The sequence below is a fragment of the Melospiza melodia genome, chromosome 3, assembly GCF_035770615.1.
Source record: "Melospiza melodia melodia isolate bMelMel2 chromosome 3, bMelMel2.pri, whole genome shotgun sequence".
NCBI classification, from domain to species: Eukaryota; Metazoa; Chordata; class Aves; order Passeriformes; family Passerellidae; genus Melospiza; species Melospiza melodia.
In genome coordinates, this window is record NC_086196.1 from 115,032,875 (window position 1) to 115,046,752 (window position 13,878).

General features: G+C 47.9%; 1 protein-coding gene across 1 annotated transcript in view; it reads left to right on the forward strand.

The window, feature by feature from the left end:
- REL (REL proto-oncogene, NF-kB subunit) overlaps window positions 1-13,878 on the forward strand; it is a 29,358-nt gene that overhangs the window by 12,541 nt on the left and 2,939 nt on the right. Inside the window, exons 5-9 of the mRNA XM_063152785.1 lie at window positions 9,389-9,529; window positions 12,413-12,517; window positions 12,742-12,954; window positions 13,282-13,350; window positions 13,453-13,527. Of these exons, the coding sequence (XP_063008855.1) occupies window positions 9,389-9,529; window positions 12,413-12,517; window positions 12,742-12,954; window positions 13,282-13,350; window positions 13,453-13,527 (603 nt within the window). The remainder of the gene's footprint in view (window positions 1-9,388; window positions 9,530-12,412; window positions 12,518-12,741; window positions 12,955-13,281; window positions 13,351-13,452; window positions 13,528-13,878) is intronic.

Genomic DNA, 13,878 nt, shown 5'->3' on the forward strand with positions numbered 1-13,878 from the left:
AGCCAGTAGAAATCTCACTTGTCACTTTCTCATCTCATCTCATCTCATCTCTTCTCTTGCTGTGTCTCTTGTGGCCAGGCCAGGGGGCTGATGGCCCCCTGGGAGCTGCCCCTCACTTGATTTCACAGCATGGCAGCTCAGAAACCCAGAGCAGGACTGCAGTATCAGGGCTGGGCAGGGCAGGGCTTGGAGCAGCCCGGTGTGGTGGGAGGTGTCCCTGCCCATGGCAGGGGGTGGAACAAGATGATCTTTCAAGTCCCTTCCACCCCAAACCATCCTGTGATGCTGTGGTTGGACTCATCAGGGTCAGAGGCAGGGCCTTCTGCTGCAGAACCACACCTGTGAAGGGTTTTGTTTGACGTGACTGATCTGTGGGCTGCTCTCAGGAGGAGTCATCCTGCTCTCCCCTCCATCCCTGCTCACACACTCCCACCACTTTCCTCACACCACCACACACAGGGGCTGCGTGGCCCCACAGCGAGTGCTCCAGTGGAAAACCAACTTGAAAGCAAAAAATGAAAAAAGGAGAGTGGTTTCCATTCAGATAAACTTGTTAAACCAGCTCCCCTCACAGCAATTTTACTGCTAATTCTCTGCACAGAGGTGGTGGGGAGCACACTGCAACATTTTTTGGCCAATTGCAGTGGGACCAGCACATGCAGAATGCAGGCACAACTGGGGGGAATGAAATTAAAAGCATAAATACCCCCAAATTATTAGCTAAGCAATGTCAATGTAGTCATGCATTTCCCTAAGTGAAATTCCCCAAGCAGGGCCTTGGAGATTCTCCAGACACTTCAGTGGGTTTTCTAATACCCACAGAACTCTTGCTATATTCAGGTAAGATCCTTAATGGAGAATTGAGAGCTGGATTTCTGGCTGGCTTTAAAAATACATGTCCCTGAATTGGGACAGAAAGAAGGATGCTGAATTTATCACAGAATAAGAAATGTCTTAGCTATTTTTCTTCACTTTAGAGCAGCTGTTTGGAATCAGGCTGATGGCCCTGATGACCCATCTGAACAAATACCCTAGTTAGGATTATCTATGCACACAGTATTTTGACAAGAGTTTAGTTCATCAGCACAATTTAAACACTTTAAGGATTTGAATTGTGTTGCCTTGACTCAGCCAGCTCTACCTTGATTTCAAGCAATGAAAGGGGAACTTTTCTTTAGAAGGAAGTAGATTTTTACAGTTGTTGACACTTGACTCCACATCCACTAATAAATTTTGGGCGATCACGGAAAGTTGAGCTCGGTAGAATCCGGGCAGATCCTGGGCTGCTTCCCACCAGTCCAGCAGCGAAGGGGGCCACTTTTCTGCCCTGGCAGCAGGGGAGAGCCTGCCTGGGTGACACACAGGGGAGAGCCTGCTCTGGGCAGGGGCTGTGCTGAGAAGGGGCCGCTGGCAATCCCCAGCTGTGTCACTGCCCTTCGGCGCATGTTAACGTGTCAGCACAAAGCAGAGCCACTTGAGAGCGGCCTCCAGGGCAGTCCCATGCTGAGCAGAGCCCAGAAAGGCCTGGGACCAAGGTCTAATAAAACAGAATTAGTGACAGGAATGTTTTTATGTGTTTATTTAGTTGATCAGAACAGGGTTTTGCGAGCAGCAATTGCCACAAATGTTCACTGCTTGACAAGGTTGAGAGTTTTATGTATGGATTTAGTTTGTTTTTTAAGGTCAGAGGAGTGTTGGTACATTTTCCAGGATTGTGCAGGCTGTGCTGAATCCATCCTGCATTGTGCTTTACCTCTGTGTCTTCAGAGAGGCATCTGGCTACCCTGTTCAGAGACATTCTGGAGCAGGTCGCAAGTTGGTGTTACTCATTTCTTGTATGACATCATCAAAGGAACTTCATGGAAAACGAGCCTTCAGGGTGCTTGTGGGCTGGTAGGCTTTTCTTTTTTCTTTCCCACTTTCTTCTGGGACAAGCATTCCCTGTCCTGAGCCTCCTTTTGGGGAAGAGAGGTTGAGTATTGACCCTAAAAACAACTGATGCCTACCTTGGAATCCCTGGATGATCAGAACTTGTTGGCAGATCACTACCGTGTGCCCAGCTGGAGGTGCATTGGGTCATTTTTGAAGTGCATCTGTGTAAGGCTGTCTCCCTATGAGCTCCCAGTGTTGGCTGGCAGCATTTGTGCCTTGTGAAGTTCAGCACAGGCTGTAGGAGCTGTGTGCATTCACTAGGATGGATGACTTGCAGTCAGGTTGCTCCTCTTGTGTTAGCCTTGTTTGAGAGAGAGGGAATTGCTGTTTCCACACCGTGGTTGTGATCCATGGAGTTCCCAAAGCACGTGCCATGTATTTTAGTCCTCTAACAATCTCAAGAATTCTAGAAATCCCTTTTGTCTCTCATCTCTGAGCACTCCAGGGAAATGGGGCACAGTGTCAGCCTAACATGCAACTGGGATTACTTGGCATGATGATGGTGATGATGATGATACAAATAGCACAGCATCGAAGGAGCAGAGTTACTCCGCCAGTGGAGCTGGTCCATGTCTGCTTTCTATGGTGTTTGTTTTCTTTTAGGAGCTGTTGAGTTGTGCCATATCCTTGTCTTCCCATGCACTGTCTGATGTACAGCCAACTCAAATTAAAAGAAGAGCCAGTTTTCAGTTAAGAGCTTTTGTGAGTGGGTGTGACTTGACATAGAGACAACAATTGAGTTAATAACAACTGGAGTTAATTGTCAATGAGGAAAAGCCCTAAATGTTTTCTTTAAATTATGGAAAAACTGTACTCAGTGCAGTGTTACAAAGGACTGACCTTTTTCTAGCCAAATGCATGGCAGCACAAAAACTCTGGACTCATCTCGGAGTGAGAATCCCCAAATTCCAGGCAGTTTTATCAGCGGGGATAACCTGACTCTCCCTGGAGCTTGGCTCAGTCCTCCTGCTCCTTTGCAGCTGCTCGTGCTGAGGAGCATGCAGTTCATTTTCAGGCTCTCCCCTGCAGCCCACACCTCAGCACGTCTGCTGTGCCTCCGCAGCGTTTCCTTTGCGTTTCCCTTTCCGCCCGCCGGCGGCTGACCCTGCGCTCGTCACTGTGCCGTGACGCCCTCGCCCTGCCCACGCCGCCCCCTCCGCGCTTCCTCCGCCTCTGCTTCCATGAGAAACCCCCTCTCCTCTGCTGCTGCTCTCCTGTGTTGTCCCCAGCATCCCCCTCTCCACCTGCGCCAGCTCCACAGGGAGTGTTGTGGAGTTTCATGGATTCCGTGAGCGGCTCTTGGCAATGGGTTGAAGGTGTCTGCTGTAACGATCTCCTCGGACATCACAAGGAGCTCTGAGCTTCTTTTCTTTTATTAAAACAAATGTGCAGCCCCCCAGTTACATCCTGAGGTGTAAAATCTTAGTAGTGAGAATCCCTTTGGAAGGGGCACCGAGCAAACCACTCAAGGGAAGCTGCGTGTCCTGATCAGGGCATGGCCCTGGCTTAGTTTTGGGTAGCCCTTTGCTCCTCTGCTCTCATGCAAATGCTCCTTTCTGCTCATTCCAATATGCATGTGTTAATAATGAAGGACAGCCCCCTTTCAAATTGTTTAAAAAGGAAAGTTACCAGGTAGCAAGACAAAAATGCTGACTTCTTTATTTATTTATGATAGAAACAGAAACTGCCAAAGAAAGGTATCAGGAATGTACAGAGGCTGATGGATACACTCGTTTAAATCTGTTTCAACTTCACCTTTTTCACATTGAATTTAAAACAGGAAAGGAAACCAGAGAAACACCGTCTACACAAAACAAGTGCAGAGTTTTGAAAGTTGTAATTTGTATTCCCAGTTCTTCCTTTGGCCAGGCCATTTGCCTCCCCTGCATTTCTTTCTTCTGTAAACCAGGGAAATGAATCCACAGAAGTTTGGACATTTACTGACTGTAGAATGGCATCTGAATTTTAGCTGTTTGCATTCATCAGCTCCCTGAGTTTATGCTTTTTGAAAAATGGGTGTTGCTGATGCACGTTCTGTTTCAAGGTACAGGTAAAATTTTCTCTTTTTTTCTGCAGAATTGATTGAAAATTACCTTTTGTGGATCTCAGTGGAATAAACAGGTGTGGGTGTATTGGGAGAAGAAACACTGTGCTGCCACAGTCCTTCCCTCCCCTTGTTCCCAGCTTAACCAGGACTCTTCATCAGGGACTGTAGTGATAGGACAAGGAGTAATGGATTCCCAGAAAGAGAGGAATTTAGGTTGGATATACAAAGGAAATTCTTTAATGGTGCTGAGGCCCTGGCACAGGGTGCCCACAGAGAAGCTGTGGCTGCCCCATCCCTGGAAGTGTCCAAGGCCAGGTTGGATGGGGCTTGGAGCAACCTGGGCCAGTGGAAGGGTGTCCCTGACCATGGCTGGGGATGGATCTGGATGAGCTTTAGGGTCTTCTCCAGCCCAGACCATTCCATGATCCTGCCCCTTGGAAAGTGTTAGTAAAAGGCTGCCCCAGCACAGCAGTGGCTGCAGCAGACACAGGCTGGGGGATAAGCTGGGTCTGAAATGGACCTCCTGGGCACCAAGAGGGACCTGTGGCTTGCAGCCCATTTCCCTGCCTGGCTGATCCTGCTGTAAATCAGCAGCAGCCCTGGAAGAAGCTCTGCTTCCACCGATTCCCTTGCGCCAGGGCTGCCTGTCGTGGGAACCAGCTGGCTGCAAACAAGCCTTTTCCTCTTCCCTTCTGGCAAGATAGTTCTGAGCCAGACCAGTTCCTTGATCTGATTCACCACATGAGAGCCGAGCCAGCCTGAGCAGTGCTGGAAAGGTTGGGCAGAGCCACCTTTGGCAGCAAAACCTCGGGCATGGGCCGAGTTAGACTGCCCAGTCGGTATCAGGGCCAAGGGGGGTATCTTTGTACTCCAGGAGCAAAACCCTGCAGGCAAACCACTTCTGTCTCATCCCTTAAATGAAACCGAGCTCCCAGCATATCCCTAAATTAAAAACCCTCATCTGCGTAAGAGAGAAACAACTCATGATGATTATTAATGATGTGTGTTCCCCACACATGTGGGGAGTGATGTGTGATGATTATTAATGAAGTGTGATCTCTGGGGTGTTTTAACTGGTGGAAGGTCATTCTCTTTGACATCTCATGTGGCTCATGTGGCCCTGCAGCCCCTCAGTGACAGGGGAAGGTCACAGGATGTCCCTTTGCAGCAGGGTGAGATGTGCTCTCCACAGAGCCCCCTCTCTGACTGTGTCACACCACATTGCCCTGGAAGTTTCCATGCAGGTTAATCTGAGATGCCTCCAGCGCTGCCCACTCCAGATGGGTGACATCATTAGCTGGATGGTGGGCTCTGTGTGAGGTATGTGCTGTTTGATAGGTGTTATCAGTCAAAAAACCAAACCCTTGATCATTTCAGTGTTCAGAATAAACTTCCACTTTCCCTGATGTATCACCTCATGAGTGAACATCAGAGCCCTTAACCCCCCATTAAATTAATCATATAAATGGCATTTTATTGGCCTTGCTGGATGTTGAAAGCTAATGAAATACTAAAAAATCAATAAAACTATAATTAGAAATTAATAAACAGTATGCCTGACATTACCAGCATCTTTAATTTTTTTTCCAAACTTGGACTTGCATGTTGGTGTGTTCAACCCAGGAAGTCTTCAATTTTGTGTTACAGAAACAAATCCAGCAGGTTCACAGTGGAATTCAGTGGAATCCCAGCAAGGTATCTCTGGATTTTAGAGACAATATCTTGGAGACAGAGACAGCCCAAACCTGATGCCTGGGAGCTGCCTGGATCAGCCAGCTCAGGTTGGAAGGAGTTCACAGTTCAGCCTATGTGGGGTGTTTTGCCCACATTGGGACTGTGTTGGTCCCTTCCCACCTTAGCAGATAGTGGATTAGGGAATTATTTCCAAGATAATTATTTAGTAAAGCTGAGAAACCAGCATATTTTTCAGAAGAGTTGTAAACAGATCTATAATGAAATTATTTAGTTATTGTAGTGCCTTTCCAGATGAACAACAAATCCTCCCTGGGTTTGGCCATAACTGCAGGTTTTCCTTTTGCAACCCTATTGCCAGAATCTTGGTGACCGGGGTTGCATTTCTTTTACCATGGTGCTGCTGGTATTTTTTATGAGCAATTTTTACATCATACTCTGTATTTACTTTAGAATTTTAGTTATTTTTAAAATATTATTTTAATTTCTTTGAGTTGCTTCTGAAAGCTCCTTGTAAAGCTTACGAATAGTCCTTCATGTGTTCCTGTGTGCAGAGTTAACTACAGTTAAAGGATTTCTGCCAGTGAAGGCTATTTTTTATAATTAGACTGGGCCATCACAGGAGTATACCCAGGCTTTTGGTTGGGCTCCAGCTCTTTCAGCTGGATCCAGATGAAGACACTAAGGTGTGGTACCACACAGCGAGCAGCAGTCAGAAGAGGAAGTTGAACGCTTGCCAAAACCAGAGAACTCCTTCCCTTTTTGTTTTTTTTGGTTCTTGTGTTGTGTTGGAGCCTTTTTTCACCACACCTGTGCCCCCAAGGTGCCGCATGGGATGATGTTTTTCCTTCCCACCTGCGATGCCCCCAGTTTCTGTCCTACTTGCGCCGAGCTTGGTGGGGTGGCTGCTCCTCCTCTCCAGTACATAGCGTTCCCAAAATCTTCGACAGCGTTTCCTAACTCTAATGACTGCAGGTTTGTCAGGTTTAACCCCTCTGTTGTTCCTCTGCACAGGAGCTGGTGGAATAAGATGGGGTGACATGGCCGTCCTCCACCCGGCCGCGCTCCGGGCATTGCTCAGGCTGTTTGTCTGCCTCGGCTTTGTTTGCTTTTAATATTCCCAAGGTGTCAGCCAGCATCCACTCCAAGGCAGAGGCTGCTCTCAAATGGACTTCAGAGGGAGCAGGATTAGATGTTTGTTAAAAATAACAGCATTTTGTTTTGTTTGGACGGTTGTCTTGTTTTGAAATTGGTGAAAGCTGTGTGCTTCTTCATATGCACATGGAATCTGGTGTCTCTCTCTTTTTTGAAGCGTGTCATCACAAGATGGAGTTGCAGCTGTCTTGTTCTCCTTTTCTTGCACTGTTATGTTCTTCTTGTGGAGTTAAAAATAGCCCAAGAGGAATCACTCTTGACTGAACGCTTCCTCTTTCAAACCCCGGATTTTTAAAGATTCTATTAAATGGTTTATGCAAACATGCAAATCAGGAGCAGTGGTTTTGCTGCAATAGAATGAGCTGTACCCAGTGATTCTGTCCCTTGCCGTTCCTGGCACACTACTCCTGTGTCAGGTGTTGGACAGATTTATTGGGAATTTGCGCAAGTTTGTGGCAGAGGAAATGACATCATTTGAGCATTAGCATTGCTAATGTTCTCCATATCTAGAGTATTTTGCTTTTGTAGAGTACTCTTAGGCTTCAGTCTGCTGTTAGATGTTTCTGAGGAAGAGTCACATTTCCCTGTGGAGGGCCCAGAGCAGGGCTGAGGCTCCTTTAGCATGAGAGAGGGCCTTGCTTGCACAACCACAATGTCCTCACTTTGGCTTCAGGGTCAGGAGCCAGATCCAGATTTCGTGCTCAGCTTCCACGCACAGACAGCTTACTCAGGCAAAGGTACTGAATCTGTGTGCTTGGTTTGATTGTGAACAGGTTTGAGGTGTGAGCACCCCTTGGCTCTCTGCAGTGACCCACATGGTCACCAATGGCTAACAGGAATTTGAGCCCTCATGTCAGGGTGTCCTTGGGAGCTTCCATGATGTCAGGGCATGGATTATGGATTAGAGCTGCTCTCCTGATAGCCCTTCTGCAAGGTGCCCTTTGGAAGTGCACTTTTCCTTCTGTGTTCCCTGAATCAGCTGTACTCAGAGGCAGCTGGGCTGTAACTCAGCCAAATCCAGGTCAGGCTGAGGAGCTCTCTGCTCCAGACCCATTTCCTAAAGATCCTCTTTCAGGGTAGCAGGTGAGCTAAGGAAGGGCATTAAAGTATAAAACTGTGTGTGTCTGGTGACACAGCCAGCACCAACCTGCACAGTGCCACAGGCAGGACTCCCCTGGGCTCAACACTTCTGAAACTCACACAGCTGTTGCTCAGTTTTGTACTCACTGCAGTATTTGCCTTGAGATAGTGCAGATCACAGGCTTGGAAAGGGGAAATTTGATTTCCCTTTGCACCAGAGACCAGGAGAAATTGATATTCAGAGCACCAGAAGGACTCAGAGTGCCCAGTGGAAAGTATTCTGAGCTCATCACACTTAAAATTTCACACTTATCAAAAGGTAAAAGGAAGAAGGCACTCAAGTGGGCATTGTGGAATCCCACTCATGGCAGGGTGGGGACCTGAGCCAGTGATAAATGCTAAAGGTCAGAGCAGGCAATCTAATCAGTACAGCGTGGTCCCCAGGCTGCTTATCACAGCCACGTTTAATCTTCTGCTCTTGCAAGAGCCCTTTGAAAGGGAGGGGAGGAGTGGAGAGCTGGTGATCTGGTGGCTTGGCACATGTTGGCTTTGGGTAGCTGTGAGAAGTGTGGAACAGCTGCACTGCTGCTGGGAGGGGTTTGGGGAGACAGAAACACTTGCAATTATTTTAATTATCAGTACTTCTATTTCAGCGAAACTAAGCCAGTTTCTCATTTTTACTAGCATTGAATGCCAACACAATGGTTTAGTGTCACACCTTAAAGGAAAGTGTCGAATTCAGAGGGGGCTGCTCTTCCCAGAATTGTCCGTTAAGCTGGGAATACATGAAGTGTTCAGTAATGATACTCCAAGCCCTGTGTCTTGTAATTAATTAAAATAATGAGTGAACAGAATTGAAGTGAAATGCATTGCTGGGCTTTACACTGGGAGGGATATGCAAGGAAATGGATCCTTTCCAGCAGGGCTTTCCTTCTTGTGTCACAAGTCTGTATCCCAATGGCTCCACTGATCCCTGCTCTGAAAGGTACAGCTGTGACACTGCTGGTGGTGATGGGGAGAGGTTTCTGTTGTTTCAGCTTCATTCTTGCCCCAGGCATTGCCTTCCATCTCAGTCTCCAGAGGAAAATAATGATACCATGTGGCCAAAGAAAATCTTTAATGGGACCCTAGGATCCCTTTGTACCAAAGTATTTCTCTTGGGCAACAACATTAATTTTGTAAATTTTATCATGCACAAAGAATAAAAAATTACTTTTAAGCTATAGCTACATGAAACTTGTGGCAGGCAAGGTGAGGAACCGAGGCACAAGGAACAGCTGGAGAGCTCAGAGAGCTGAGCCTTGTTGGGTGCAGGGAAGGCGTGAAAGGCTTCAGTATCATTGGTTGTGAGCAAGGGATTAATTCATGCAGCCCCTGTCCAGCTGGGCAACTCCATCTCTTGTACTGGTGAGGGCTCATCCCCAGTTTGGTGAGGAATTGATGCTGGTTCTGTGCCTGACCTGGATGCTGTGTGTCCTGCAGTGCCCGAGGAGCAGCTGCACAACATCGACGAGTACGACCTGAATGTGGTGCGGCTCTGCTTCCAGGCCTTCCTCCCTGATGAGCACGGCAACTACAGCATAGCCCTGCCTCCTCTGATCTCCAACCCCATCTACGACAACAGTGAGTACCAATGGCTCAGCCACATGGCTCTCTTTACCTTCCTTTTTGTTTTCTCTTCAGCTTCTTTCTCTTCCTGAGGTCTGTGCCAGCTCTGAGTCACTTCTGTGGCTTGGGACTGCTGGGTGCATGAGTGTCCCGTGGCAAGGCACAGTGAGCAAACATTCAGACATGATCCCAGGGTGAAATGTTGGCCAGCCAGAGTGAGGATTGTCCATGGCATTCCTGGACTCACACCCAGGTGTTTTTCCAGCCCTTGTTCACCACAGCAGTGTAATTGCAAGGAAGGGTTCATGCCTGATGTGCCAAGTGATTCAAGTGATAGTAGTGAGATGCATGGCTGCCTCAAGGCTGATCTGCTTTCCAAGAGTCCTCTGGAGCCTGTTTGTGCCCTTGAGGAGTCTTGCCTTTGCCTTGTGAGGGCTCTAGAATGTGACTTGCAGGAGAGATTTTTGCCAGTGGGAAACTGTGTGAAGGCCTTTTGTGTCCTGGTTGGTGGCTGTTCCATGTACAGGTGGGCAATGGAGGAGTCTTTGGTCATGCTCCAGGAGGGTGCAGAAGTGTGTGACACTCCTTGGCATTGTTTTCCACATTCCACAAAACTGGGCATCCCTAGGGCATCAGCAGCTGAGGATTTTAGCCCTCATTGTGTGCTGGACTCCTCTGGGAGCAGAGTAGCAAAAGAACTCTTAATCCTGAAAAACTTCCCTGCAGCATTTTTAATTTCTGCACCATGAGCATTTCCGTGCTAAATATTTGACGTCCATTTTAGCAGAAAGTACTGAATAAAATTAATCTGCATTTCCTGAAGTTGTTAGGATTGTGTTGATGTGGGCACAAACCATTGTGAGTAAGCTGAGTATGATCTCAGATGGCTCTGATATAATTAGAGTCTCCTCCAGAACGATCTAGAAGCTGGAGCTGCTAGCATTGTGTAACTGAGAACCCTTGCACTGAAATAATCAGGGCTGAGATAAAAAACTGATGCACCAGATTTGCAGCTCTGTCTCAGCTACCATTTAGAAATGTGCCAAATCATGATTACAGCTGGTGGGCTGATGTCAGAGCCTGCAGAGCTGCTGTGGGGGAAGCAGGGGCGGTGCTGGGTGTCTGTGGGCAGCTCTGACACCCAGAGCCCTCCCTGTAGCACAGCAGCTCTGTAAATAAATCCAACCACACATTGTAAAGAACAGCCCTGCTCAGTTTCACATCCTAGTTGCTTTTAAAAATGTCAGCCTGCTTAGAGCTGCTCTGTCCTACAGCCAGGCTGTGCCCTCAGGGGACAGGGACTGCAGGCTGGGCACCCCTGGGCTCTGAGCCTCCACAGATCTGCTCAGATTAGGAGCAAAGAGATACCATGGAAGCCAGCTTGGACACTTCAAATCCAGTATTTTCTTCTCTTTCTCATCCTTCATAGCTAGCCCAGCTCTTTCCAGAGAAGTGTGACTGTACCAGGGCACAGGCTGCCCAGAGAAACTGTGTTTGCCCCATCCCTGGAGTGTCCAAGGCCAGGCTGGATGGGACTCTGAGCAACCTGGGATAGGGGAAGTTGTCCCTGCCCATGGCTGGGGAATTGGAAATGGATGATCTTTAAGGTCCCTTCCAACCCAGACCACTCCTTGATTCTCTGCTGTTGATGCCATTCAAGCACACAGAAGTGAAACATGGTAAAATTAGGCTTTTCCTCACAATTCTTAATTTACCCTTCCTGTGAAGAGCTCACTGTGACGCTGTCAATCACATGGCCCTGTGCTGTTTCTGGGTTTGTTTGGTTTCCCCTCCCTTGAAGGGTTCTGATTCATTCAGCAAATGAAGTGGTGTGTGTCATGTAGTGCATGGGGCTGAGCTCCCACTAGAACAGTGACAGTAGAACTGCAGATAGTAACTGCCTAATGGGGACTGGTGAGAGGTTACCAGAGCTCTACTCTAGGTGTAATCTAGCTGTACTTGGGTAGGAATTGATTCAAAGTGAGAGTCTAAAGCAAATTGGTTTGGTTTGGTTTTTGTTGATTGTTTGTTGGTTTTTTGTTTGTTTGTTTGTTTTTGGTTGTTTTTTTTTTTTTGAGGTTGATACCATGAGCTTTGATTTTTGTGTTTCTTCTCTGAGTCTGGAATGGGGAGCCTGTTGTGGTGGAGCCTCATGGAGGATCAGTTTCATGGTGTCCAAGCAGCACCAGCTGGATCATTCCAGACATTTTAAATGTGTTTGGAGCTGCTGCTCCAGAATGGAGCCAGACACCACCAGGCAGAGCGTGGCTCCATCCCGCTGGAGTCACCCATAGCCATGAGATTGTGCAGCTTTCAGTGGGGGCTAATTCATGCTGGGAGGGAGGCAGCTCTCCATCCTCAGCTATCCTGAGGGCTGTTCTTGCACAGCCACAGTCTGGGGCTGGAAGTTTGAGTGCTTTGGGGTGAACCTGCTGCCCTCAGTGAAGGTGTGAAATTATGGAGCTGCTCCTGGACACCTGCAGAGGGGAACAGAGGAGAGGCTGGATGGCCAAGCAGCTCTGAGAACAGAGCTGCAGCCAGATCCTCAGAGAGGGGAATTCTCCTGACTTGCTAGCCCAGCTCTTTCCAGAGAAGTGTGACTGTACCAGGTAATCAGTCACCCACAGAACTGCTCTGAATTCTGCAGCTTGAAGGGCAGTGGGGCTGAGCACAACCACCTCAGTGGGGGAAGTATTTAGGACTGCTCTACAATGGTTAGGGAGTGGTGGCACAGCAGTGCTGGTGTCTTGTGTTTGGAGATAAGCTGTAGGATCATGGAATGTCAGACCCTGCTGCTGAATTTCCTGTATGGAGGAAATTGCTTTGTGTGGATTTCAGGGTGTCACACTCTGAAGTCCCAGCAATTCTGGGTCATTAAATCTGCCTGTTTGCTTCCAGGAGCTCCCAACACCGCAGAATTGAGAATTTGTCGTGTGAACAAGAACTGTGGAAGCGTCAAAGGAGGAGATGAAATATTTCTGCTGTGTGACAAAGTCCAGAAAGGTAACCTGGACTAGGTTTTCTCTCTCCCTTTTTCCCAAATGGACACATTCCTGCTGGAGGGCTGAAACCCTTCAGCACACACCTTGGAGTGGTTTGGGTTTGGAGCTGGGTGGAACAGCTTCCAGGTTTGTGGGATCTCAGCTCCTCACTTTGCTCCCCCTTTTTTCTGCTGCAAGTTCTCAGTTTTCCAGCCTGACAAGCACCTTCTGTTTCTCCTGGCGTAGATGACATAGAAGTGAGGTTTGTGCTGGACAACTGGGAGGCCAAAGGCTCCTTCTCCCAGGCCGACGTGCACCGCCAGGTCGCCATCGTGTTCCGGACGCCGCCGTTCCTCAGGGACATCTCCGAGCCTGTCACCGTGAAGATGCAGCTGCGCAGGCCCTCGGACCAGGAAGTCAGCGAGCCCATGGATTTCAGATACCTGCCAGATGAAAAGGGTACGGTTCCAACAGTGGGATGAGCTTCTGAGCAGCCATGGTCAATGCAGGGCTCGTGGTGGTGGCTTAATTAATAGGAAATCCACAGTGCTGCTTCGGCAAAGTAGAGTTTGGGGTTTGAAAGTTAGAGCAGTCAGTTATTCCCTCTTCCAGTGAAGTCACCAGAATTACTGCTGGGTAACACTGGCATGGTTTGTTAGTGCTGCCATGCCTGCAATGTTTTCCTTTAAGTAATTCCTACTACAACTTGGTGCCACTAAGGGAGCTCCTTTAGGCCTTCCTTAAAGGGAAATGCAACACTTTCCCCTTCCACTCCTTTCTCTCCAGATCCATATGGCAACAAAGCAAAAAGGCAGAGATCAACGTTGGCTTGGCAGAAGCTCATACAGGACTGTGGTAAGGAAAATATTTGTCTTTTTCTTCTTGTTTGAGTGAACTTACATTTAGCTGGAGCTGTTCCCTGTAAATGCTGCACACTCATGTTTTGTTCCATCACAGGATCCAACACGATGGAGAGGCCCAAGGTAGCCCCATTCCCTGTGGTCACTCCTGAGGGGAAGGCAATTAAGAAAGGTGGGTTTTTGCCTGCAGTCTGACAGTGCTTTAAGCAGATAGTGCCCTCTCTTTGCTTGAAATTCTAATCTCTTGAGGGTTTGCTCCTGTAAGACAGCGATGCTTCTGACTGTACAGACTTCAAGCTATCAGTTCTTTGTGTCACCCTCCGTATGGGCCATAGGGGGGTGAGGTAAGCTGTGACCATGGTCACAGGGGTCTGAGGATGAGGGAAGAGATGAGGATCTGACTCCATGTCTCAGACGGCTTGATTATTTTATGATACATATTATATTAAAACTATACTAAAAGAATAGAAGAAAGGATTTCATCAGAAGGCTAGCTAAGAATAGAATAGCAAAGAATGATAAC